This window comes from Saccharomycopsis crataegensis, assembly GCF_037102585.1.
Source record: "Saccharomycopsis crataegensis DNA, jcf7180000000075, whole genome shotgun sequence".
Classification (NCBI taxonomy): domain Eukaryota; kingdom Fungi; phylum Ascomycota; class Saccharomycetes; order Ascoideales; family Saccharomycopsidaceae; genus Saccharomycopsis; species Saccharomycopsis crataegensis.
In genome coordinates this window covers 305,355-330,000 of record NW_027043822.1, presented here as the reverse complement: position 1 = coordinate 330,000, position 24,646 = coordinate 305,355, and the positions used below count along the sequence as shown (strand labels likewise).

Below are 24,646 nucleotides of genomic sequence, written 5' to 3'. Positions count from 1 at the left end.
TCTATAATAATATTAATAGTAGCACGTGATTACGGTTTTCAAGAAATGGGAACGAATGTATGGTAGGAGCTGTTCTCCATTTAAGATGATGAATTCCCACTTTTGACATTCAATTCGGTCTTTATGTGATCACCAGATTACTTACAAAAAAAAGCATAAGATTTTACCATCAAAACTAAGTATGGACTTGAAAGCCAAGCTACTAACTGATGGGTATGTTGATGGCCTAGGTAATAGATTCTATGCTGAACCCAGTGAGATGACTTTAGAGTCTGAAATAGCACCAGTTGAAGCTTGCTTTAGTTACAGTGACTATAAGCATTTTGAAAAACCTGGTATTATGGAAATTGATCCTATTTTCGAAGAAGAAGAAGATGCTAAGATGGAAACAGAAATGAAAGAACGAAGATATAGAGGTTCGTACCGGTATTATAATCAAGCTGTCAAACAAAGATTTTGGCACTTGGTCATGGAAGAAGGTGTATCAGCTTACAAGGCTGCAAAATTAGAAGATATACCTTTGCAAACTGCTTACACATGGAAAAGAAAGTGGAACAAAATACTTGTGAATGAATTAAATGGTATCTCGAAGCCAATAAAGAAAAGAGGTCGTAAACCCCTTCTCACTGATGAACATAAAGAATTCCTTCAAAAATTGATAAAGGAGGATGCTACAGTGACTCTCGATTTTATGTTGGAGAGACTCAAGAAAGCCTTCACCAATGTAAGAGCCAAGGCTACAACAATCTATAACTTTGTAACCAAGGTCTGTAAGCTAAGTCTCAAACGTATTTCTAAATGGGCTTTGAGAAGAAGTCTGGAGGAATTGAAGAAACAGAGACTCGAGTGGGCAGAGAAGTATAAAGACAAGCTCGACTTTAGTCAAAACTGTATTTTCATCGACGAAGCAGGTTTCAATATCAGTATGCGGCGTGAGTATGGATGGTCTGCTGTGGGTGAAAAAGCAGTTCTTACTGTTCCCGTAACCAGAGGGCTTAATATTTCGTTCATTGGGGCAATTTCTGTCAAAGGTTGTATTGAATTAAAGGTCAGAACTCCAGTGGCTACATCCAATAAGAAGAGAAAACTTGATTCAGAAACGACCATTGACAAAGTGAGTAAAGGTACTACAGCTAATCACTTCTACAGTTTTGTAAAGTCAGTGATCCAGCAAATAGAAAATAACGAGGAGCTCAAAGGTATGAAATATTTGATCCTTGATAATGCTGCCATTCATAAACGACGTGATCTTCAGTTACTAGTGGCACTGAGTGGCTTGGAACTTGTGTTTTTACCTCCTTATTCTCCAGGGTTGAATGCTATAGAAGAATTCTGGTCAGTGTGTAAGAGTAAAGTCAAAAGATCAAACTTGAGCAAGAAGGAGCAATTAACTCCAAGGGTGAAAGAAGCCACAGAAATATTTCCCTTGATAGTTACAAGGGATTCTGCAGACATGCTTCTAGACATATTGATCTCTGTTTACAACAGCAGCTCTTTTGAAAACAAATACCAAAGATGAAGAAAAAAAATTAGAAAACAAACCAAAAAAAAAAAAGTAAAAACTATAAAAAAAATTACATAAAGACACAAAAAGGCTCAAAAACAAATTGATGAAAATTTAAAATTTTAAGGAAGGACGAAACCACTCCAAAATTTGGTTATGAGCCTTTGAAATGGTAAATGAGTATTGCAAAGGGGCTTTATTGGGTGTGCGGGTCCCCTATAACATGTTTAATAATATCAAAGATAAAATATTAATGAAAGCATAAGAATTTTATGCATTTAGTATGAATTTTATATTCTGTTGGTATGAATAATTGAAGTGCAATAGTATGAACTATTTTTCTTAGATGGTCTGAATAAATCCCACTGTGGTGGTACGAAAAATACCGGGGGTCGGTATGAATTATTTTTTGCCACTGGTATGAACATTTCCGGTGGTTGGTACGAATAAAAAATGAAAACACTGTACGAGAAAAAAATTGAAAAACTTAACGAAAGGCCCGCACATCCAAACATCGCATCAGCCAGTCTGTCTGTCTGTCTGTCTGTCAGTGTAGATTATGAGGAATGCACCACCCCAGTGGATGGAAAGAATACATATTATTAATTTTTAAAGCAATAAAAATACGAGTTAAAGGCCCAATCATTATTATATTATAATTATGACATTAAGAAAGATTGTTGAATATCGAATGATACCTGTAAGAGAAGAGAGAAGAAACTGTATTCTAGATATATTATAGACTCGGTCTTGTCCCGTCCAGTCCCCTATAATTCAATACAATTTACTGAATTCAGTGGCACCATCCTCACAAGGAGGAACTTGCAACCAATTGAGGGGATCATACTCGGCCTCTCCTTCAATGACATGAAAAACGTAGGCAAATCTCGAATTTTGCGAAGTGTTTGGATTCGATTTATGCAATACAGAATGATGTATCAAAACCAACGAACCAGCTTTGCACTCAACGTACTTGTAATCATCGGGATTGTCTTTTGGTACATTTTCAAGCTCCTCTTTGGATACTAGATCAATGAACCCACAACCTTTCTTCCCCTTGTCAACCTTGACAAATCTTTTAGCGACTGGGAATCTTTTGTGAGAGCCAGGATTATAACTAAGACAGCCGTTGGCGATGGTACAATCTTCAAGTGCGAACCAAAACCCACAAAGTTCAAGGGGTTTTGTGTAGAGAAATTGTGAATCAGTATGCGATGGGACTTCGCCACCGATTTCTTCGAGTTTACAAATCACCATGCTTTGGAGGATTCTTGGGTCTTTGAATTGTAAACTTTTAGAAACCCCTTTGACTTTGTCACTAAATGACACTTTTTCAAAATCGGGATCGAGACAATGAAGCGCATGGCCAATTTTGTTGATGGATTTTTCCTTCGGTTTGGTGAGTTTCCCATCTTCAAAAGCGTCATTTTCAAAGAAAAAGGAGATCTTATCGGAAGAATCAAGGAAATAATCATTACCGACATGGTTATCGGTATCGGTGGAGAACTTTGTGAGCGGGTGGTTGGTCATGTCGAATTCGTGGATCAATTGCTTACTTTTATCGAGCAAGGTCTTGACTTCTTCGGGGGTAATGAAATCGGGCAAGCAAAGACATCCATCTTGGTCAAATTGATCCAATTGAGCTTGGGTGAGGCCATTTGCATACGACACCATTTTTCTTTTCGATATTTCTGATAATGATAATAATGGCCGGGTCTTGACAATCTGATAAGAAGAGGCGTGAGTTTTTCGGGGTTCTTTGTTTTGTTGCTTGTTGTTTTTGATTGGCGTGCAAATCAGGTTTTGAGCCAATGACGCTATCAAAAAAGGTCTTCAACGACACTGTACGGATGGGTTATTTTAATATAAGAAGAGAAAAAAAAAGAAAAGAAAAGAGAAGAAAAGTAGTATATGGGAGGGTTTAGTTGCTTACCGGAAGCTTACCTGAGAAGGGTAGTGAGAAACCAATGAGGTCCTATGATTCGATGTCGTCTGTGGTATCCGGGGTTGATTTGGAATGATATGCATGATAAGACTTCTATTTTTTTTTTTTTTTTTTTGTGTGCCTCCAAATCATGGAGAAAAAGATTGTCAGTAGTGGGTAGGTAGGGACAACAGGACAAAAAACAACAACAAAACAACCTTGATGGTGATTTTTAGAGGATCATTCGAGGATCTTGAAGGATGATAATCACTGGAGTTACAACGAGGAAATGAAAAAACTTATAATATATCACCAACTTGGAATGATTGGGGAGTGCTTATCTGAAACTTTTTTTTTCTGCTGTCTGAGGAATGGAGTCGTGTGAGTAAAAGTGATGGTGTGTGTGTGTGTGTGTGTGTCCACCATAAGGTGTATAGTATAGTATTACCTGCAATACAATACACCTCATGGTTGTAAATCATATAGCTTGATCACACACACACACGTACTACTGGTGGTTTGGTTGAAGTAAGAAAGTGCGCGGATGCCCGAAGCTTATGGGAGCGATCACATCATAATAGAGTGAGTGGCCTGCCAACCAATATCCAGGGATGTTATATATGAACAGCATAATAATAATAATAATAATAATTATGATAATAATAATAATGATAATAATAATAACCGCGCTACGCAGCAATAAAATCCGAGCGCCCACCGACCCGCCCCGGTCTCGGTGTCTGGGTGCGCTACTCACACCCGTTTTTCTTACGGTCACCCGCCCACCGCAGGGCGCGTCGCAGTTTATCCCGCCGTTGATTGGCCAGCCGCCTGCTATCCGCACCCAGAGCCCCCTCGGCCACCTCGATGGTGCAGCACTGTATAAAAAAAAGCGATCTGGCAAATTTTTTTTCTGTTCTTCCCTCCTTTCTTTTCAATCTCCTCATCTTCTCTAAGAGTAATATCCTATATCCACGATGGCCGACGATTTCTTAGTTAACTTCCTTATGGGTGGTGTTTCCGCCGCTGTTGCCAAAACCGCTGCTGCCCCAATCGAAAGAGTCAAGCTTTTGATTCAAAACCAAGACGAAATGCTTAAGCAAGGTCGTTTGTCCCACAAGTACGCTGGTATCGTTGACTGTTTCAAGAGAACCGCCGCTGGTGAAGGTATTGCTTCTTTCTGGAGAGGTAACACCGCTAACGTTATCAGATACTTCCCAACCCAAGCTTTGAACTTTGCCTTCAAGGACAAGATCAAGGCTCTCTTCAACTTCAAGAGATCTGAAGGTTACTGGACCTGGTTCGCCGGTAACTTGGCTTCTGGTGGTGCCGCTGGTGGTTTGTCTTTGTTCTTCGTCTACTCTTTGGATTTCGCCAGAACTAGATTGGCTAACGATGCTAAGTCCGTCAAGAGCGGTGGTGGTGACCGTCAATTCAACGGTTTGGTTGATGTTTACAGAAAGACTATTGCTTCCGATGGTATCGCCGGTTTGTACAGAGGTTTCGGTCCATCTGTTGTCGGTATTGTTGTCTACAGAGGTTTGTACTTTGGTTTGTACGATTCTCTTAAGCCTGTTGTTCTTACTGGTCAATTGGAAGGTAACTTCTTGGCTTCTTTCTTGTTGGGTTGGATTGTTACCACTGGTGCTTCCACCGCTTCTTACCCATTGGATACCGTCAGAAGAAGAATGATGATGACCTCTGGTACTGGTGTCAAGTACAACGGTTCCATGGATGCTTTCTCCCAAATTGTTGCCAAGGAAGGTGTCAAGTCCTTGTTCAAGGGTTGTGGTGCTAACATCTTGAGAGGTGTTGCCGGTGCCGGTGTTATCTCCATGTACGATCAATTGCAAATGATCTTGTTCGGTAAGAAATTCAAATAAGCAACTCGTTGTTGACTGAGAACCGGTTCTTTGATCCAGCTGTTTAATTTGTTTTGTATTATTGAATATTTTGAAAAATTATTATGTATAATTCAATGTAAATATTCCAATATCATTTTATTCTTGTTGTAAGTCTTACAATCATCGCATTAGCATTGATGGCTAGATTTTTATGATTTTGATTATTACCTCATTTTCAGTCAATTAATAATTTGTCAGTTAATCAATAATAATCTCGGCAATGAAATTTTTTCGTTTTATTTTTTTTTTTTTTTTTCTAATAATAACCTTGAATGCTGTATTTTTTTTTTTTATTATTATAAACACGGTATGCTGAGTTTGGAATTATTACTTTATTTATCATTCTACGTAATTGGTATCCCTCTCAGTGTTCATTTTAGCAATACCGCAAACTGGTAGGTCCTCAAACTTCAACTATCAAATATGATTAGGTCTCCGAGTTTTCTGTACACATGTTCTATGCACGCACGTCCTTTAATTTTGGCTTTGGACAAAAAAAAATTGATGCAAGATGAATCAATGGAAAGAACAACATCGGCATAATCAATAGATAGAACTAGGCCACGCATAGTAGCCATCGAGGAAATTCCTCACACTCCCCACTCTATTTTGATAGAATTCTCCAAGATTTGAAATACCTACTTCAATTAATCACAAAATCACGAATTATGAATTCAAAATATAATACAAATGATATCAAAAACCAAGTTAGGTAGTAGTACCCCTCCCCCTTAAATATCAATCATCCACCACAAATTGGTCCATTTTCCCCCATTCTAACCCCAATTTCCCTTTCTTTTTACGATCTATCTCAAATCTCTTTTGCGAGATAATAAGCGACCGTAATTTCTTGTATCCATCACCATAATTACTTTTATCTATTAGCTCGTGAACTTTAATCAAACGTTGGCTTTTTGTACTGTGTCTAATTCTTGAAAATGTTTTACCTTCTCCATTTCTAACAGAAACCAATGGATCTCCAAGTTCATTCATCACCATCCCATTTGCCACATCCGCAAACCGATGATATAAATCCAGCTCTTGTTTCTGGGTAATGTACCCTGATCGCGCATGGAACTTCATCAGGTAAATAGTATCCCCAATCTCCTTCAAGTCCTGTTCCTTGTTCTTTGGTTTCTTATTTTTCAATTCATGTTGTTGTTTTCTGATCATCGCTTGTTCCAAACATTGCAATCTTTCAAGATTCTCTTTCCTAATCCGTTCCTGTTGCTCTTTTCTCAAAACCGCGCTCATTTCTTCATCCGTAATCATCTTCGACGTTTGCTCTCCCTGGGTCGGTCTTCTTCTCACTCCTAAAGTACGACGACGCTTGAGGGTATTATTGATGATCTTGTTATTTTTATACTGTAACGCTCCAAATGTGTTCTTTATCATACTCGTAATATCCTTACCAATATCTTTTTTCACAACTTTTTCAATTCGAAGATCACCATCAAAACTGCTCTTGAAGTCAGGATTGGATTTCAATGAGCTGTGTGCAAATGAATGGTTATCAGTATCAGGCTCACATTCAGAAGAAAAGTCTTCAGAAGAGAGTTCATCTGATTTGTTGTTGGGGGATATTTTCCCCAGTATTGAGTTGACAGCAGATGATGGTCTATTAAAATTTTGTACATCCGCTCGCTTACCATCAACAGAATGTCCCCTAGAGGAATCATTATGGGTATTTAGTGGCTTATCCTGAGCTACCAGGATATCTAGTGGCTTGTCCAGAATTACCAGGATATCTTCTTTATCAAAAGTAAATTGTCCATTATCATCATCATCATTATCATCATCATCAAAAAAAAAATCATCCGAATCATTGGTGATATCAACAGTCTCAACACCATTATTGTCGTTGGGTTTCGCTCTCTTTGGAGCTGTTGGCTCAATTGCCGTTGTTTTGCGTTTCCCAATTGCTAAATGTGGCAGCAACTCTCTTCTTTGGGAAGATTCAATAGACTTCCCAATTAAATCAGTTTCTTCATCCGAAGACTCTAATAATCGCATGATGTCATTTTCCCCAAGACTTTCCATTCCCAGGACATTAACCAGAGTATTATTATTACTATTATTATTTTCACCATCTGACACGAGCACCGAATTTTCTTCGGATAGTGGAATAGAAGAACCTACTCTTCTGACCAACAAAGAAGCATTTTTGAATCCGGTTTCAACACCATCTGGCATGAAGAATTTTTTTTTCGGAGCCTTCTTGTGCCTCAACATTAGATGTTCGATGTTTTGATCCATTGATTTCCCCTTATTTTTTTTAGGTTTTGAAGCTTTGCCATTCATATGTTGTGTTGCCCGTTTAATGATTTCGTCATCTTCTTCCTCGTTGGCAAATTCATCATCGACCTCAATGATTTTCTTTTCACAAATTGGCTTGTATTTGGTCGGGATGATTCGATCAGATTCACAATAATCGATATGTGATCCACTAGTGATTTGCTCTTGAACAACTTCATAACTATTCATCGATTTTTCAAACTTGGAATTCTCTTGCTTGGTCAACAACAATAACACTTTCCCATCTTGTTTTCTACCAGTTCTACCCATTCTTTGAATGTTTTTAATTGGTGACGATGTCGCATCATAACACACAATCAAGTCGACTTCCCCAATATCTAGACCTTCTTCCCCAATAGAAGTGGCCACGAGGATATTGTATTTACCTTGTTTGAACTCTTTTATTAATTGTTTTTGCTGTTTTTGAGACATCCCATTAATCTGGGCACTTTCGGACAGACCAGTTCTTCGCGATTCACGCTCAGCTTTCTCCTTGGTTTTCGCAGACTCTTTGGCCTTTTGCTTTTCAGTCTTTTCTTTCTCCACTTTATCCTGATCAGCCTTTTTTTTCCTACCTCTACCTTTTGGTTTATTCTTTTCCCTAAATCCAACATCGTCGAATTTTTCCTTTTCTTTAGCCTGTCCAATAAAAATATGAGGCTTCAAGAGTTCGGGATCACCGACGGAATCAACAGCTTTCACAATTTCAAGGGCAGACTCTCTCATTTCCGTAAAGATGATAACCCGGGAATTATCATTGTTGAATTTCTTGGAGTCTTTAAAGAACTCGGTGAGCTCCTCAACCAAAATTTCCAATTTTGGATGCCCAACAAATCCTGGATCAGTGGCTTTATCTTTATAATCCCTAAGAATTTTTTTAATAGAATCATGATAATAAAACGACGCGGCAGTTTTATTAGTCGATTTCCCTAAATCATATTTAGCCATGAATTCTTTCGATTTGTTTTCCAAATAACTGTAAAAAGTCTTGATGCCATATACTTTTAATCTTCTCAACATTTGACCCACGGCATTCAATAGCTGCAAAATAAAATATAGATACCATTTCAAACCTTCGTTGTATCGCGGGTTATTGATAACTCTTTGAGATGCTTCCATGGCTTTAAAGGCGTTGATTTCAGAAGGATTTGTCTCTTCGTACACTTTTTGTTTGTTGGCAATATCTAGAGTCGGTTTAATTGCTTCGGCTAACAAATCTATCACATCTAATATCTCTTCATTCATGTCGACAATTCGCTTATCCATATCTTTGTTTTTCATATATCTTTCAATGTCTGGTGATTTTTCTGTTCTGATTTCAATCTTGGAAGCCAATAAATTCGTGGTGACTTCTTGCACCCCAACAATATCCGATCCTGGAGTAGCAGTTAGCGCTAATATTCTGAACGAGAGACTGAATCTGGAAATGAATTTGATGATATTATTGTAAGCATAATTCCCTCTGGTTCGGTGCGCTTCATCAATGACAATTAAAGATATGCTCTTGGGATCACAAAACCCTGCCTTTAGATCATTATCAATGACCTGTGGGGTAGAAAAGAATACTCTTTTGGAATTCCAAATTTCTGGACGGTTCTTTTTTGATTTATCAAGGAGAATGGCAACGTCGTCTGACTTGATCCCCGTCATCCCCACTGCTGCTTTGATCTGTTGCGCCACCAATGGTCTTGTTGGGGCCACAAAAATAATCTTGGATTTAGGAAACCATCGATAGTAATTTAGCATGACACAAGAGGAAATAAACGTCTTCCCTGTACCGGTGGGGATTGCACAAATCAAGTTTTGGTAGAAACACTCTTTAACAATTTGGAATTGGTATTCTCTAATTGGGAAGTTGACTGGATAAGTATAAGTGGCCAATGCTTCATAATCTATTTCATGATGAGTAAGGGGTCCAATTTTTATGGTTTGTTGGGGGATTTCTTCGTATTGCTGGAGTTGGAGTGGGTTCTGATGCTGATCTTGTCCATTCACCTGGTTTTCAAGAAATACAATCTCATCATCGCTGCCAAATGAATCTGATAGGAAATCATCGGAGTCAGAGTCATTTGACATTTTTGGATCAGTAAGCCTTACTTCCAGCAAAATACCAATTGCAATATTATGACTTTTTGATACCCCTTTCGACGCCAACAATAAATGGAAGCTCATCTCATCTCTCGGTCTTTACCTGCTATTATCATTATTATTATTTTTTTTGGGATGGAAAAACACGTGACAATGGTAAGCATTACCCTGTTCGTATTCACACAGTAGGAGTACAAGAATTCCCCCGAAACCCTTTTTGTTTTTTGTTTTTTGTTCTTTTTGACACTTTCGATTCTTTATCAACTATTACAGCCGTTGATGAAGGGTTAGTTATCCGTTGATAACTCCGACAGTGCTCTGATCCGCCTTGGACTTCCATCATTTATGGTTGTGTTGAGATAGGTCTTTATGGCTTTGTTGGGGAGCTGTGGATAAGTTGTGGCCTCACCACCTTGAAGCAATTCTTAGAACCAACTGAGGCTGTCCTTGTTGATCATAGATATATATATATATATATATGCATATATATGCATATGTATTAGTTATGATACGTATATTAATGCTTATACAAATACGTTAGACTTGTTTGTAGTTGTCAAGATCAATCAGTCAAACAATCAATCAACTGATCACTTATTTTTATGTGCGCCAACATGATAACAACCGTTTCATCGTGTGTCACATTCTCAACTCCCCGATTACCCTATCAGACAGCTGGAACGGTGTCTCCGGACCGGGCGGGCCCACCGCACCTCATCGCATGTGTCTCTTTTTGCTTTGATCTCATCTCCTATTTTCTTCTCCCTCTTTTTGTGTTTCCTCGATATTTATTACCTTAAAAAACTAAACTGTGATAGCTATCGTTACAATTGATTTAATTATTATCACTAATAGAAATATAAGTGTGTAATAAAAATCTTTTCTACATATTTTTGCGGCCCTTTTTTTTATTTATTTGCTTTATTTTGTTGTTTACACCGGGTTCGAAAGCCATTTGTGTGTCTCTGTGTGTGTCTGTCGCCCCCCATCACCAACCATGTCCGCCAATTCTGATTCAAACGAGAATTATAAAGAGCGGCTCATCCAAGTTCATGATTCCGAGCCTATTACCATTGGTAGAGCTTCCAGATGCGCTTATAATCCCAACAAACCTTCATCTGTGAACAGGGAAGCTGCGATGAGCAATGCCTATTTTAATGAGAGAACCTTGTCTGCTGATCATGCTAAGCTTATGAGATTGGAGTCCTCTAAAAAGTTTGTCTTGTGGGATTCTGGGTCCCAACATGGTGTTGTCTTCAAGGGCAAGCTTTTGCCAAAGGGTGTCAAAGTCCTTATCAATTCTGGTGACGTTGTTGGTTTAGTTTTTGACAGCAAGAAGAAAGAGTTCAAGTCAAAAGTTTATCAGTGTTTCGATAAAGCAAAGGTCAAAAAAGGGATGCTCGGTGATTCAAACGGTATTGATGAGCCAAACCCTGAATGGAATGACGCAAGCTTGGATTATGCCAAGGTCTTGTTGAAGTTTGAACTCAAGCCATCATTTTTTGACGGCTCAAGTTTTGTAAAATTCACAAGAATTGATTCCGCTGAGAACAAAAAGTCTCAAAATAGCATTGACTATCTTTTAAATGATCCAGAAGACAATTCTAATGACAAACCAGAAAAACTCAATGACGGTGTGTACGAAGTTGAATCAAAGAGTGTGTATGGTAGTGCTGAAGAAGTTGAAACATCAGAAGATGAACCAGACGTGAAAAATGAACAATCAGAAAAAGATAATGAAGATGATAAAGTCAAGGAAGACTCTTTTGGAAATGCAGAGGAAGAAGAGGAAGAGGATGAATCCTATGTTCAAGAAGAAGGGGATTATGAGGAAGATGAGGAAGAATATTATGAGAAGGAAGAGAGAGATGAAGAGGATGAAGAAGAAGAAGAAGAAGAAGAAGAAGAAGAAGAAGAAGAAGAAGAAGAAGAAGAAGAAGAAGAAGAAGAAGAAGAAGAAGAAGAAGAAGAAGAAGAAGAAGAAGAATATGATGAAGATGAAACCAGTAAACCCGTTGTAATGACAGAAGATCAGGAACAAGGAGAAAAAGCGTCTGTTGATGATGACGATGACGATGAAGAGGATGAGCCCTATGTTGAAGAAGAGGAAGAGGAAAAGGAAGAGGAAGAGGAAGAAGAAGAAGAAGAAGAAGAAGAAGAAGAAGAGGAGGAGGAAGAAGAAGAAGAAGAGGAAGATGACCAAGAGGAAACATCTATCAAGGATGATTTTGAATTTTGTTTGGAAAACAATTTTGAAGACGATGAAAATGAATCTCCAGAGGAAACTGATGCTCGCACAAATGGCTGTGATGTGATTACCACCAATAAATGCGTGCCTATCGTTGATAAATATTGCTCTCCTTATGATTCTGCCGCAGTCTGCGATCTACAAACAGGGAATCAGCTTTCTAACGAAACCGAGGAGTTTGATATTTTCAAGGTAAATGATGGCTCATATGAAAATGCTTGCAACTTGATCGATGAAACAGAAGGGTTCCATGCCTTTGATGATGATGGTTCTCTATTTTCTTCCAAAGATGAGATGCTTAATTCTGATTCCGAATCAAGTGAATTTGGAAAACCGGTTATAGAATCTCCTCCATCTTCTTTATCTGGCGAGGTAGATAATCAAGATAAAGTGTTTATTACACTTAATTTGAAAAAAAGAAATTGTTCAGCCTTAGATGATGAAGAAAAAGAAGAAGCAGAAGACAACCATAATGAAAACAGTAATGCTGGCAATTCACTCAAGGAAGATAAGTCAGAAAGGGTAGTTAAGAAGCCTAGAATTGATAGTGGAAAGAAGGACCATACTTTGGCAAAGGGGATTGGAATTGGTATGATCTTAGGTTCCATAGTCACTTTCTCTACTTTAGCTACTATGGCAGAATATCTATATGAGTTTGAATAGATATGTTTTTGAAATATGAGCTAGATATCTACCAGAATCTATTCTTTGCTAACTTAACTTTTTTATTGTGGTTTTTGTCTATTTACTTTTTATTATTTCCTTTTTTTTTTTTTTTTTTTCCACTCTTCACCTTTTTCATATTTTTATTTGAGTTATATATTTTCTTTTTTCTTTCTTGGATGGGTATTGTTGATTTACTGATTTAAATGGTATGGTACGGTATAATTTGGGATGTGATGGGTTTGCTTTTGTATTTGTTTGTCTCTTTTATTGCTTTATGGCATATGCTCTTCAGGTAACCGCTTTTCAGATACTTCTACTTCTATTTTTTTTTTAACTCTTACATATGTATTTATTTATATTTGACTCACTTTCTATAAATTTGTTTCTTGTAAAAGTAAAAAATGGTGAAGGCACTGCTATAACCTATAGGTTCTGTTATTCGCTAAAGCCGCTAATGTTTGCTGCAACGTTTTTTTTTTTTTTTTTTTTTTTTTTTTTTTTTTTTTTTTTTTTTTTGTTTATTTTTTCTGTCGAACGATCTCTCATTTTTTTCTCAACCAAAAAGTCAGGATACTTTCCCAACACTACTGATCAGAGAAGGAATTGCCTAACCACAAGAAGACCGAGAGATAAGATCTGCAATCACCAGAAAATATTCTGCTATTGCTATTCTAGTTGATACCACCTTTTTTTTTGTTTAATTCTTGATACCTCATTTTAATCACCCTTTTTTTTTTCCCCATTTTTTAATTTTTTTTGTTTGTTTTGGTTTCGTTGTGTTGGTTTCTTTTCACCTTCAATTGAAAACCTTATAACTCAGATCCCAATACCAAGCGTTTTCCTTGCGTGTTTATATATGAACAAAACCATAACCTGCTTTGTGGTGCTTATATTTTGCCGATATTGATCAATTTTCTACCACCTTTTTGATTATTTCATTTTATTTGCATAATTAATTAACCTTGTGTCATGCCACTTCCAGAGATGTCAAGTTTCCCTAAGCTCAGGAAGCTTCAGGACGAAACCGATGAAAATGGTTCAACAATACCCCCTGTCAAACGTTTCAACAAACAGAGAAAACCAACCCCCAATGACTTGTTGTCACAATTACCAGCGTTGTCTAAGCGTGTTAGTAAAGAACGGTTAAGAGAGGGTCCAGATTCCAATAATTCCGCGATCGCGCCACCAATAAACCCTGGTCATCAGAGTAATGAACGAGATTTGAACTTCACAGTCAAGCTCTCACAGAACTTGATTGTGCAAACTAGAAAGTTGCAAGCCGAAAGTAAAATGAAGGACCAAAAGATTTTGGAACTTACAAAGCAAAATAAAGCGTTGAATACCAACGTTACAAATTTACAATCAAAAGTGTCGGATTTAAGTAATAGTGAACAAATGTTAGACGATACCAATTGGCAGTTGAATTTGAATTATCAAGAGAATTTGTCTGATTTGAAAAAATACAAGGAACTCTACATGAAAATGAACAAAGATTTGACCATTTTGAACAATACCAATAATGACTTAGCTCAACAGAACGACGAATTGAATTTGAAATTGAAGAGTTTGAATGATAATTATGCCGGGGTCAAAACTTCAGGCGACTCCAAAATCCAGGAATTGGAAGCGCATATCGATGAATTGAATACAGAAAATAATGAATTGACCGGTAAAATCTCCAATTTACAAGAGGAGATCTCAGGCGGTAACTCTGACGGTAACAAATTTCCTAAACTTGTTAACCACATTCCGGATTTGAAATTCATGAGTAGACAACATGACTCGTCGAATGGTGCCAACGAATCTATGGACAACATATTTTCCGACGAGTTCAAGGAACCAAAGGGCTCGCCGATCAAACAGAATGCCGGAAGAAATATCCAATTGGAATCTCAAACGGTAAAAGCTAATTTAGATCATGCGCATCAAGTAATTTCTAGATTAAGAGGTCAGCTTTTGAAATATAGACGCGAGAATCTTGGTTCTAACTCGAATTTCTCGCCTGCCGCTAATACCAGTGTTGATAATGCCGATGCTTCACAAATTTCTACTTCCTACAATAAGAAAATGACCTCTTTTGCCAGTTCCAAAGCAGGTTTCAAGCAGAAAGCTAAAGATATTAAATTGCAATCTGGATCAAAGAAGACACCTAAGTACAAAATAATCGATGATGAAACAGATAAGCTATTGATGGGTACTGAAAACTGGTTGGATTATGACCCAAGTGAACATGAAATTAGCAGTAGCGAAGAGGAAGACTTTGACAATTTCGGCATTGATGAAAGTAATTCATTCAATAGTAATCAACTTCCAAGCTTTTCTGAGCCTACCGCTCAATCATCATTCATTGATTCAAGTATGGACAAGAGCATTAGTGGAGATAGTATGAATCAAAAGAAAATTGTTGATGATTATGTGAAGAAGCATAACTTAATGCTAGTTCCTGTTGATGAATACCAATCGGGTATGGTCCCATCTGCTACCCTTACGAACCTTAATGAATTGCTGAATGACGTGAAAACTGCCGAGCCATTAAAGGACAAAAAGAGCAGAAAATCTTTGGGTGATGAATTATACGAAGTGCAAAATTTCAGCGAATCAGATATTGACATTGCTAACAGCAGCCTTATTGATGAAGATGACCTTGAGTTCATGGATGATTCAATGATGGAATCCTCAACTAAGGAAAGAGATGATTTTGTTGCTGTCAATAACAATAAAGAGATCAAGCAGGCAGAATTTGAGTCCTTGAAATCTGAGAATGAGAAGTTGAAGAACTTTTTGGAAGAAAACAAGGTTAATAGAGATAATATTCATAAATTCGCCGCTGAGTATGACTTGAAAGCTATTAGCATATCTGAACTTGACGAATTGAGCAACAGTAAAAAATCGTTGAATGTGGAGAAGGCTAAATTGGAAGACAAAATAAAAGAATTGAAAGAAGCAAACTCTAAATTGAATGAAGAATTGAAGTCTTTGAGTGAGTCTCACAAATCATTCATTAGTGGCATATCAGGGGAGCATTCTAGGGAATTGGATAATGTTCATTCCAAGCATGCTACTGAATTGAAGGATTTGGATAGTCAAAAATCATTGGTTGATGAGGAATTGAAGTCATTGATGGCCAAATTTGCTGCTGCAGAAAAAGGAAATAAGGAATTGGTTTCACAATTGGAAAATGTTAATTCTTCTAATACCAAATTTAAAGAACAGACTGAAAACTTGAGATCAGAATCTAATTTATTGAAGACTGAAAACCAAGACTTGAAGTTCAAGATTGATGAAATGACATTCCAATCTAATACTACCGCTAAGAATTACAATATATTGGAAGAGAAATATGAAGAATTGAAATCTCAGCAGAAGTCTTTGTCTAGTGCTTATGATGAATTGTCAACCAAACACAAAGACATTGTTTCAAAGAATGAATTGTTGGTGGCAGAAGTTTCCAACTTGAAGGAATGTCATTTGAAGGATTTGGAAGCTATAAAAGCAAAGGATTTGGCAATGCAAGAAATTCAATCTAAGCATAATGCTTTGATAAAAACTCATGATGAAGCACAATCATTACTTAAAACCAAGAATACGGAATTGGAAAACCACAAGAATATGATTAATGAAAAGGAAGCTGAATTCTCTGAGTTAAAGAAAACGCACGAAACTTTATCTACTAGTCATAGTTCGACTACCTCCAAATTGACAGCTGCTGCCGCCTCTTTGGTTGCATTGGAAGGTGCCCACGCTTTATTGAAGAAAGATCATGATAATTTAAAGAGCGTTCAGAGCTCAGCTAAGAAGCTGACAGAGTCACTTCAATCTAAGGTGGAGTCATTGACCAAAAAGAATGCCGAACTTGAATCAAGTATTACATCATTGAGAAGTAGCAACGAAATGGTTAAAGCTGATTACAAGTCTGTTTTGAACAAAAACAAATCATTGAGAGAGAAGATCTCCGCATATGAGCTTGAACTTGAAAGTTATGGTGACAAAGTTTCTGAAGTGGAATCTGAACTTGAATCGATCAAGAAAGAAAAAGACTCTGTTATTGCTGAACACAGTTCCACTAAGGGTGAATTGGAAAAGACAAAGTCTTCTATGGATGACTTGTCGAATATGTACAAGGGTTTGAAGGAAAGTAGCGAAGAACTCTCAGTTGCTTACAAGTCTTTGAATGATAGCCATAGTGAAGTCAATGGTAAATTCACCGATATTTCAACTAAATTTTTGGCTCTCACCGCTGCCCATGAAGCATTGGGTTCTAAAAACAGCACTTTAGAAAATGATTATTTCTCATTGGAATCTAAAAACAAGAACTTGGGTACACTTAATGAAGAAAAAGAGAGTAAGATAAAGGAATTATTGGAAAATATTGGTAACTTGAATTCAAGTATCGATAAATTGAAGAAATCACACGAGAAAGATTTGACTGCCTCTGCTGCCAAGGTTGATTCTCTTGAGACTTCTTACAAGGCGTTGACTGAAGAAAAGAGTTCAATTACCAATGATCATAATAAGTTAAAGGAATTGCATGCCAGTGTGGTGGAAGGTCTCAAGGGAGATATTTCCACATTGTCCAATAAGCATAATGAATTAATCTCTTCTCACAAGGAGCTTGAAAAATCGATCGTTACTAAGGAAAAAGATTTATTAACGTTGAAGGCAAGCCATTCAACAAGTATTGCTGAATTGCAAGACAAGGTAAAGGCTCACATTGATGAAATGGATAAATTGAGAACATCAAAATCAAGTGCTGAAGAAACTGCAAAAGCAAAGGATGCAGAAATTGCTGAATTACGCCAATCTATCACAAGTTATGAAAGTGATGTTGCTTCTAAAGATTTGGAAATGAAGAATTTGAAGGATTCTTATAAATCATTGAGTAATGACCATTCTTCAGTCACTGATAATCTTAAAAAGACAGCAGCTACTTTGATTGCATTAGAAGGCGCCCATGAACTATTGAAGAAGAATCTCGATCAATCGAAATCATCCGCCAAATCTTTGGATTCTGAATTGTCTAGCTTGAAATCAAGTCACGAAACTCAAACTGGTCAAATTGCTGCATTGAATAAGAATATCAAAGACTTGACTACTGAAAGGGATACTTCTATTGAGAAACTTGAAGCGGAACGCAAGATCAATGAATCTTTGAAAGATACTCTCGAGAAACAAAAGAAGGATTTGTCAAATGCCGCTGAGAAACACCAAGTTCTATTAACAGCACACGAGAAGAGCAAGTCAGAATTAGAAGATATGAAGGCTCAATTAGATGATTCTAATAAACAAAACTTGGCTGTGATTGCTGCAAAGGATAAACTTGCGGAGACTCATGTTGCCTTTGTTGATACCCACAATTCTTTGCTTGCCTCTCATGAATCTGTTAAAGGAGAATTAACCAAAAACAATTCTCTTCTTTCAAAATCAGATGCCAAGATCAAAGAATTATCCGATAAAAATGGTGAATTGTTGAGAAATCACGGCGATGCCGTTGGTAAATTGGAATCGTTGATGAAAACTCATAAGGATCTCGACGACAAGTACAGTGATCAAATGAAACAATTCGAAAGTTTGACAACCACCCATGAAGATTTGGTTTCTAATAACAAGTCTCTTCATGGTAAATATGTTGCATTGATTTCAAAGCAGGATGGTTTGACCTCTAAACACGATGAATTAACTTCCAAATATAATGAATTGACTTCTCAACACAAGGAATTGGCCTCTGAGCATGATATTATTACTTCCAAATATGGTCAATTGACTTCCCAACATAAAGAATTGACCTCCAAACACGACAAATTGGTTTCTGAACGTGATGGTTTGGCTAGTGAACATAAGCAATTGACCAGTGAACATGATAAATTGACTTCTGAAAATGATAAGTTGATTTCCGAGCACGGTAAATTAGTTTCCGAGCACGATAAGTTGGCTTCTAAGCATACTGGATTGACTTCTCAACATAAGGAATTCATCTCTAAACATGATGCTTTTACTGCTCAACATGATGACTTGGTTTCCAAACATGATAAGTTGATTTCTGAGCATGGCGAATTAAACTCTAAATATGACGGGTTGACCACTAACCATGATGAATTGAGCTCTAAGAACAGTAAATTGACCTCCGAACACGGTGATTTGATTTCTAAATATGGGGCATTGAGTTCTCAACATAAGGAATTGACTTCGAAACACGATGCTTTGACTTCTCAAAATGATGGCTTGATTTCTAAACACGATGAGCTGGCATTTGAACATCGTGAATTGACTTCTAAACTTGATGAATTGACTTCTAAGCATGGTGAATTATCTTCGAAGCATGATAAATTAGCCTCTAAACACGATGAATTAGTTTCCAAACATTCCGATTTGAATTCCAAACATGATGAGTTGAATTCTCAACGTACCATCTTACTCTCCAAGCATGATGAATTGGTATCCAAGCATAATGAGTTAACTTCTCAACATAAAGACTTGGTTTCTAAACATGGGAAGCTTACTGATGAACATGAGGGCTTAACTTCTAAATTTGATGATTTGAATGTGAAAAACTCGAAATATCTTGAAGAAATGGAGGAAGCAAGTAGAGAAAAGGCTGACTTGGAGAAAAATATCACCAAATTAAATGACAGAGTTTCTGAATTGGACGAAATGAATGCCCACTATGTCAAGGAGAAGGAGTTGAATGAAAAGAAGATGGAAGAATTAGAGAAATCGAAATCCGAGACTGGAAACACAGTGGAGTCCATCACCAAGAAGTTACTCGCTTTGGAAGTCACTCATAAGTTATTAGCCGCTGATAAAGATTCCTTGGATAAGAAACATGCTACTTTGAAGTCGGTTCATAATGAAGCTATTGAGTCCAAATCCCAAATTGATAAAGGTATGAAGTCATTACAAGGTAAATACGATTCATTAGTGACTTTGAATGGTGAATTAGGAAAGAAACTTAAGTCATCTGAGGCTGATGTTAAATCCAAGATTGACGAGCTCAAGTCTAAGGATAATGAAATCAAATCTAAGGACAGCGAAATCAAAACCATGGATGGTGAACTTAATGCCAAGAACGATGAAATCAAGTCTAAGGATAATGAGATCAAGGTGATGTCTGGTGACATTGAATCTAAAAATGCTGATATTAAGTCTAGGGATGATCAAATCAAGTCTAAGAATGATAAAATTGAAGCCAAGGATGCCGAGATCAAGTCCAAGGACATTGAACTTAAGAAAAAGAATGAAGAACTTGAATCCAAGAACAATGAAATTAAGTCTAAGAATGATGAAATCAAGGCCAAGAACGACGAAATTGAATCCAAGAATATCGAACTCAAATCTAAACATGGTGACATCAAGATGAAGGCTGATGAGATTGAATCTAGAAACATGGAAATCAAGTCTAAGGATAGTGAAATCAAGAATATGGCTGAGGAACTTAAATCTAAGAATGCTGAAATCAAATCCAAGGATACTGAGCTTGATGCCAAGAATGTTGAAATTAAATCAAAGATTGCTGAAATTGAATCAAAGGTTGTCGAAATTGAATCCAAGGAAGGTGAGATTAAGGCTAAGAATGAGGAAATCGAGTCCAAGATTGCTGAAATCAAGTCTAAGGATATTGAACTTAAGAATATGAATGATGAAATTAAGTCTAATATTGCTTTGATTAAGACCAGAGATGATGAACTTAAGACCAAAAATGATGAAATTGAAACCAAGAATGTGGAAATCAAATCCAGGGATGGTGAAATCAAATCCAAGAAGGAGGAGATTGAATCTAAGATTACCGAAATTGCTAGTTTGGGTGCTATTCATAGCAAAGCCCTTGCAGAGAAGGAAACAGAACTTGAAAGTTTGTTGAAAAAGACCAAAATTACTGAATCCGAACGTGATTCTCTTGCTAAGGAAATTGCCGCTCTTACTGCTGCCAAATCCTTATTGGAGAAGGAAATATCTTCTGCTAAATCCGATGTTACTGAGAAGCAGGGCTTGATTGACATTCACCAATCTGAAATAAAGAAACTATCACTGGAACTTGACTCGGTTAAATTCCAGCTTGAATCAAGAGATCACGAGATCAAGTCAAAGGGTGCTGAACTAGCCTCCTTAAAGGAATCATCAGAAACTTTGAGTAAACAGCACACGACTACTTCCAGTAAATTGGCGAATGTTGGTGGATTGTTAGCATCTTTGACTGCTGCTCACGAATTGTTGAAAAAGGACAACACAAAACTTCAAGAATCATACAATACTTCAAAGGGTTTGGTTGATAACAACAAGGATGAATTGAGTGGATTAAAGTCAAAATTAGCTGAAGCTGAAAAGAAATTGAATGATTTGACCTCTGAATTGAATGCCAAGAATGATGAACATTTGAAATTTGTTGAATTGCATGATGCCAATGAAGCTAAACTTAAGGATTTGAATATTGAATCACAAAAAATGAGCTCATTGCACAAGGAGAAAGATGAGTCATTAATGTTGTTGAAGCAGGAGCACGACCAATTGAAAACTAGTCATTCTAAGATTGAAGCAGAATTAGCAAAGAAGACCGATGATATCGAGAAGTTGACGGGAGACCATGCTTCTGAAGCCTCTAAGCTAATTGCGGAAGTTGAAGAAGGAAAGGCATTGGTGTTGAAGCTTACCAAAGAAATTGGTGCTAAGAATTCCGAATTGGCAGATTTGACTAGCTCCCACGCCGATACTACTAAGGTAAGAGATATGGAATTGAATGACTTGAAGAAATCTCACACTGAAAAGCATGAATTACTCCAAGATGAAATTGCCAAATTGAAGGAGTCCAGTGAATCCAAACAATCAACCATTGATGAAATCAGCAAAGAATTAGCGGCGTGTAAATCTACATTCAGTGAAAACTTGAGTGCTAAACAAAAGGAAATTGAGGAATTGAAAAAATCTTTCAAAGAAAAAGATGCCAAATTGGTGGCCGCTGCTGCTTCCATTACCGAGCTTCAAAAAGAAATTATTGATTCTAAGGTGAAGGAATCTGACATTCTTGATAGCAATAACGGCTTAAATAAACAAATTGAATCTATGAAGGCTACCAATGAACAATTACAAGTCCAGATTAATGATTTGACTAAGCAAAAGGAAAGATTGGACAAATCTGTGGTGGAACTTGAAGAAAGCAACAGAGCCCTCAAGGCCGATAAATCTTCTGTCGCTACCAAATCTGCGGAAATAGCTGCTGCATTGGCTGCTTTGAAGACTGCTCATAGTTCTTTGACCAATGATCATAAGATGCTATCCGATAAACACAAGAGCTTGAATGACCAACATACTAGAGTCAATGATAAGCGCTCCGAACTTGATTCTGTTTTGAACTCATTGAAGACCAAGTATGCTGCCGTTGAACAAGAATTGAGTGACGCTAAAAAATCCGGGGCTCAACTACAAGCCAAATATGACGATATTGTTAAAGCTAAGACCGCTTTGGTGACAGAAAAGAAAGAATTGGCAGGTGACAAGACTAAATTAGTGAAGGAGTTGGAAGAATTGAAGACAGTTAATGAAAACAATAGTCTGTTGACCAAGGAACTTGCTGAGTTGACTGCTGCCCATGAACAATTATCTTTTACCAATAAAGATTTGGTAAAACGTCAAGAAGAGTCGGAGAAAGAACATCAAGATGCCATTGAAAATACCAAGAGCCAAATGATGGAAGAAAAGGCGGAATTGATGAAGAAAAATGAAGAATTGGATAGTACTATTAAGGCTTTGACATTAGAGGTTTCTACAATTAAGACCACCAAGGACGAATTGACAAAGAATATGGATAACTTGAACAAGGAACTTGCTTCTATGAAATCAACGAATGAGGAGTTATCTTCCAAGTATAATGCCTTGGAAACTGAAAAACAAGACCTCGTTACTAAACAAGGTTCATTGGACAAAGAATTGGGTGATCACGAAAATACTAAATCTCAATTGAAGGATATTACCACCAAATTGCTTGCGTTAGAAGGCGTTCATAAGTTGCTTACTAGAGACCACGGGAACTTGAATGATGAATTGGTTTCTATTAAAGAATTGAAGTCCAATAATGAATCTGAATTGGAAAAATCTAAAGCTTCCACAAAGGAATTATCAAGCAAAGTTGAATCTCTCAAGGTTCAAAACTCCAAGGTACAGGCTGATTACGACAAAATGTTTGGGGACTACAATAAACTCTTTGATGATCATTCTAAATTGAACACTACTCACAGAGATTTGAACACCAAGAATTTGGACTTGTCGTCGGAAGTAGACCAGCTTTCTACAAAGATTCTTGAGCTTGAGGCTGCTAATAAATTATCCGCGAAGAATAGGGATGATGCCTTTAACTCTAAGGCTGCTGAGTATGATAATTTGCAAGCTTCAAATAACGAACTTGGTGCCAGATTTAAAGAATTGGAACAAATGAAGGCTTCATTGGATGCCAAGAATGTGGAATTATCTGGGGCTATTGCTTCTTTGAAAGATGATAACGCCAAATTCATTGATCAAGGTAAGAATTCTACTGCTTTGATTGCTTCTTTGAAATCCGAAAACTCAAGATTGCAAGGACAATTTGATGAGTTAGTGAAGTCTCAAAAGGAATGGGAAGTGAAATATGCAGAAGTCAATGAGAAATTGAAGGAAGCCACTGCCGTTAATGAGAAACGTACTAAAACTGTCAGCCGTACCCCTAGTGCTGAAGATTTCGTGGATGCTTCTCAAGATTTTGAAGTGATCAAGTCTGATGAAGAGATCCTTAAGGAGAAAGCCAGTGCATTGAATATGATTGTTGTGACTAGTGATAAATACAGAACCATGATTTCCAGCGATGATATTTCAAGACCTCAACTTGAAAAATATGCCAGAAAACTCAACCTTCTTGTTATTCCAGACAAATTCTACGTTGCCACTAATATGTTTAAGATCCCAGATACCAACAACGTTATTGTTGTTCCAAAGACCTACTACAATAAATTATCCAAGAACGAATCAACTGCCATCCATAAAGTGAGCATTGAGAAAATGAGGGAAGAAGCTCAAAAGAGAGGTTATAATTTGGTTTCCTCTACTATTGAAGAATCTGCGTCACAAGAAACCGAGAACGACGAAGAAAATAACGATAAAGATACCACTATCACCCCAACTGCCACCACTACCGATAGATTAACCAACAGAAAGTCCATTCGTTCTTTCTTAGGAAGAAGCCAGACCAAGAGAGATGATGCGAGATCTATGATGCCACCTCCATCCAGAAAGATATCCTCCCCACAAATTAATGCGCGTCAATCAAATTCACAGCTCACGCATAGATCTACCATCTCCACTAGACATTCTGCCGCCAATTTCAGCACAAGAAGTGTCACTGGATTATCTCTTGCCACCGAGGCTTCTCTCAGTGAACCAAATATTATCGGAGCGGTGACTCAAACCGTTATTGGTGAGTTCTTGTACAAATATTACCGTCGTTTAGGTCCTTTGAGTGTGATGTCTGAAGTTAGACATGAAAGATACTTCTGGGTTCATCCTTACACCTTGACCTTGTATTGGTCCGAAGAAAACCCTGTGCTCGGAAATCCATCTGATGACAAGGTTCGTGCTTGTGCTATTGTTGGGGTCGAGAGTGTTGAAGATAATACTCCATTACCAGTTGGTCTTTATCATAGAAGTATTGTTGTGCATTCTAGTGATAGAGATGTCAAGATTACCTGTCCTTCAAGATTACGTCACAACATTTGGTACAATTCTTTGAGATACTTGATTCAAAGAAACCTCGATGGTCTAGATTTTGAATGATCATGGATGCAATTTTACCTGTTGTTATCTTTTTTTTTTTCTTTTAATTTTATTTGTTGTTATTTTTGTTATCATTTTTTTTGTATCTGTTCATTTACACTATTGATTTTTTTTTTTTAAAGAAGCGTTGTTTTTATGATTAGAAATATTTTTATTATGTTCATTTGTTTTCTTTTGATACCTTTTTAGATAAATAATATATTGCTAGTTTGTATTTTTCGAATTGCCAT

The 24,646-nt window shown here is 37.1% G+C and overlaps 5 protein-coding genes across 5 annotated transcripts; 3 read left to right on the top strand and 2 right to left on the bottom strand. All coding sequences in view use genetic code 12, as the record gives it.

Annotated features, from left to right (window-relative positions):
- Positions 1 to 2,278: 2,278 nt before the first annotated feature.
- Positions 2,279 to 3,178, bottom strand: DASC09_022970 (phytanoyl-CoA dioxygenase family protein; the record flags this gene model as incomplete). Its single annotated transcript, XM_064995900.1, has 1 exon — positions 2,279 to 3,178. The coding sequence occupies one exon, from the start codon at positions 3,176 to 3,178 to the stop codon at positions 2,279 to 2,281; it is 900 nt and encodes a 299-aa protein (XP_064851972.1).
- A 1,227-nt stretch (positions 3,179 to 4,405) lies between these two features.
- DASC09_022960 (ADP/ATP carrier protein) lies at positions 4,406 to 5,311 on the top strand (the record flags this gene model as incomplete). Its single annotated transcript, XM_064995899.1, has 1 exon — positions 4,406 to 5,311. The coding sequence occupies one exon, from the start codon at positions 4,406 to 4,408 to the stop codon at positions 5,309 to 5,311; it is 906 nt and encodes a 301-aa protein (XP_064851971.1).
- A 759-nt stretch (positions 5,312 to 6,070) lies between these two features.
- MPH1 (3'-5' DNA helicase) lies at positions 6,071 to 9,799 on the bottom strand (the record flags this gene model as incomplete). Its single annotated transcript, XM_064995898.1, has 1 exon — positions 6,071 to 9,799. The coding sequence occupies one exon, from the start codon at positions 9,797 to 9,799 to the stop codon at positions 6,071 to 6,073; it is 3,729 nt and encodes a 1,242-aa protein (XP_064851970.1).
- Positions 9,800 to 10,712: 913 nt separating this feature from the next.
- Positions 10,713 to 12,626, top strand: DASC09_022940 (uncharacterized protein; the record flags this gene model as incomplete). The annotated part of the gene is made up of 1 exon (XM_064995897.1): positions 10,713 to 12,626. The coding sequence occupies one exon, from the start codon at positions 10,713 to 10,715 to the stop codon at positions 12,624 to 12,626; it is 1,914 nt and encodes a 637-aa protein (XP_064851969.1).
- Positions 12,627 to 13,613: 987 nt separating this feature from the next.
- On the top strand, positions 13,614 to 24,416 carry DASC09_022930 (Num1 protein; the record flags this gene model as incomplete). Its single annotated transcript, XM_064995896.1, has 1 exon — positions 13,614 to 24,416. One exon carries the CDS (start codon positions 13,614 to 13,616, stop codon positions 24,414 to 24,416), a length of 10,803 nt encoding a protein of 3,600 aa, XP_064851968.1.
- Between the last annotated feature and the right edge of the window lie 230 nt (positions 24,417 to 24,646).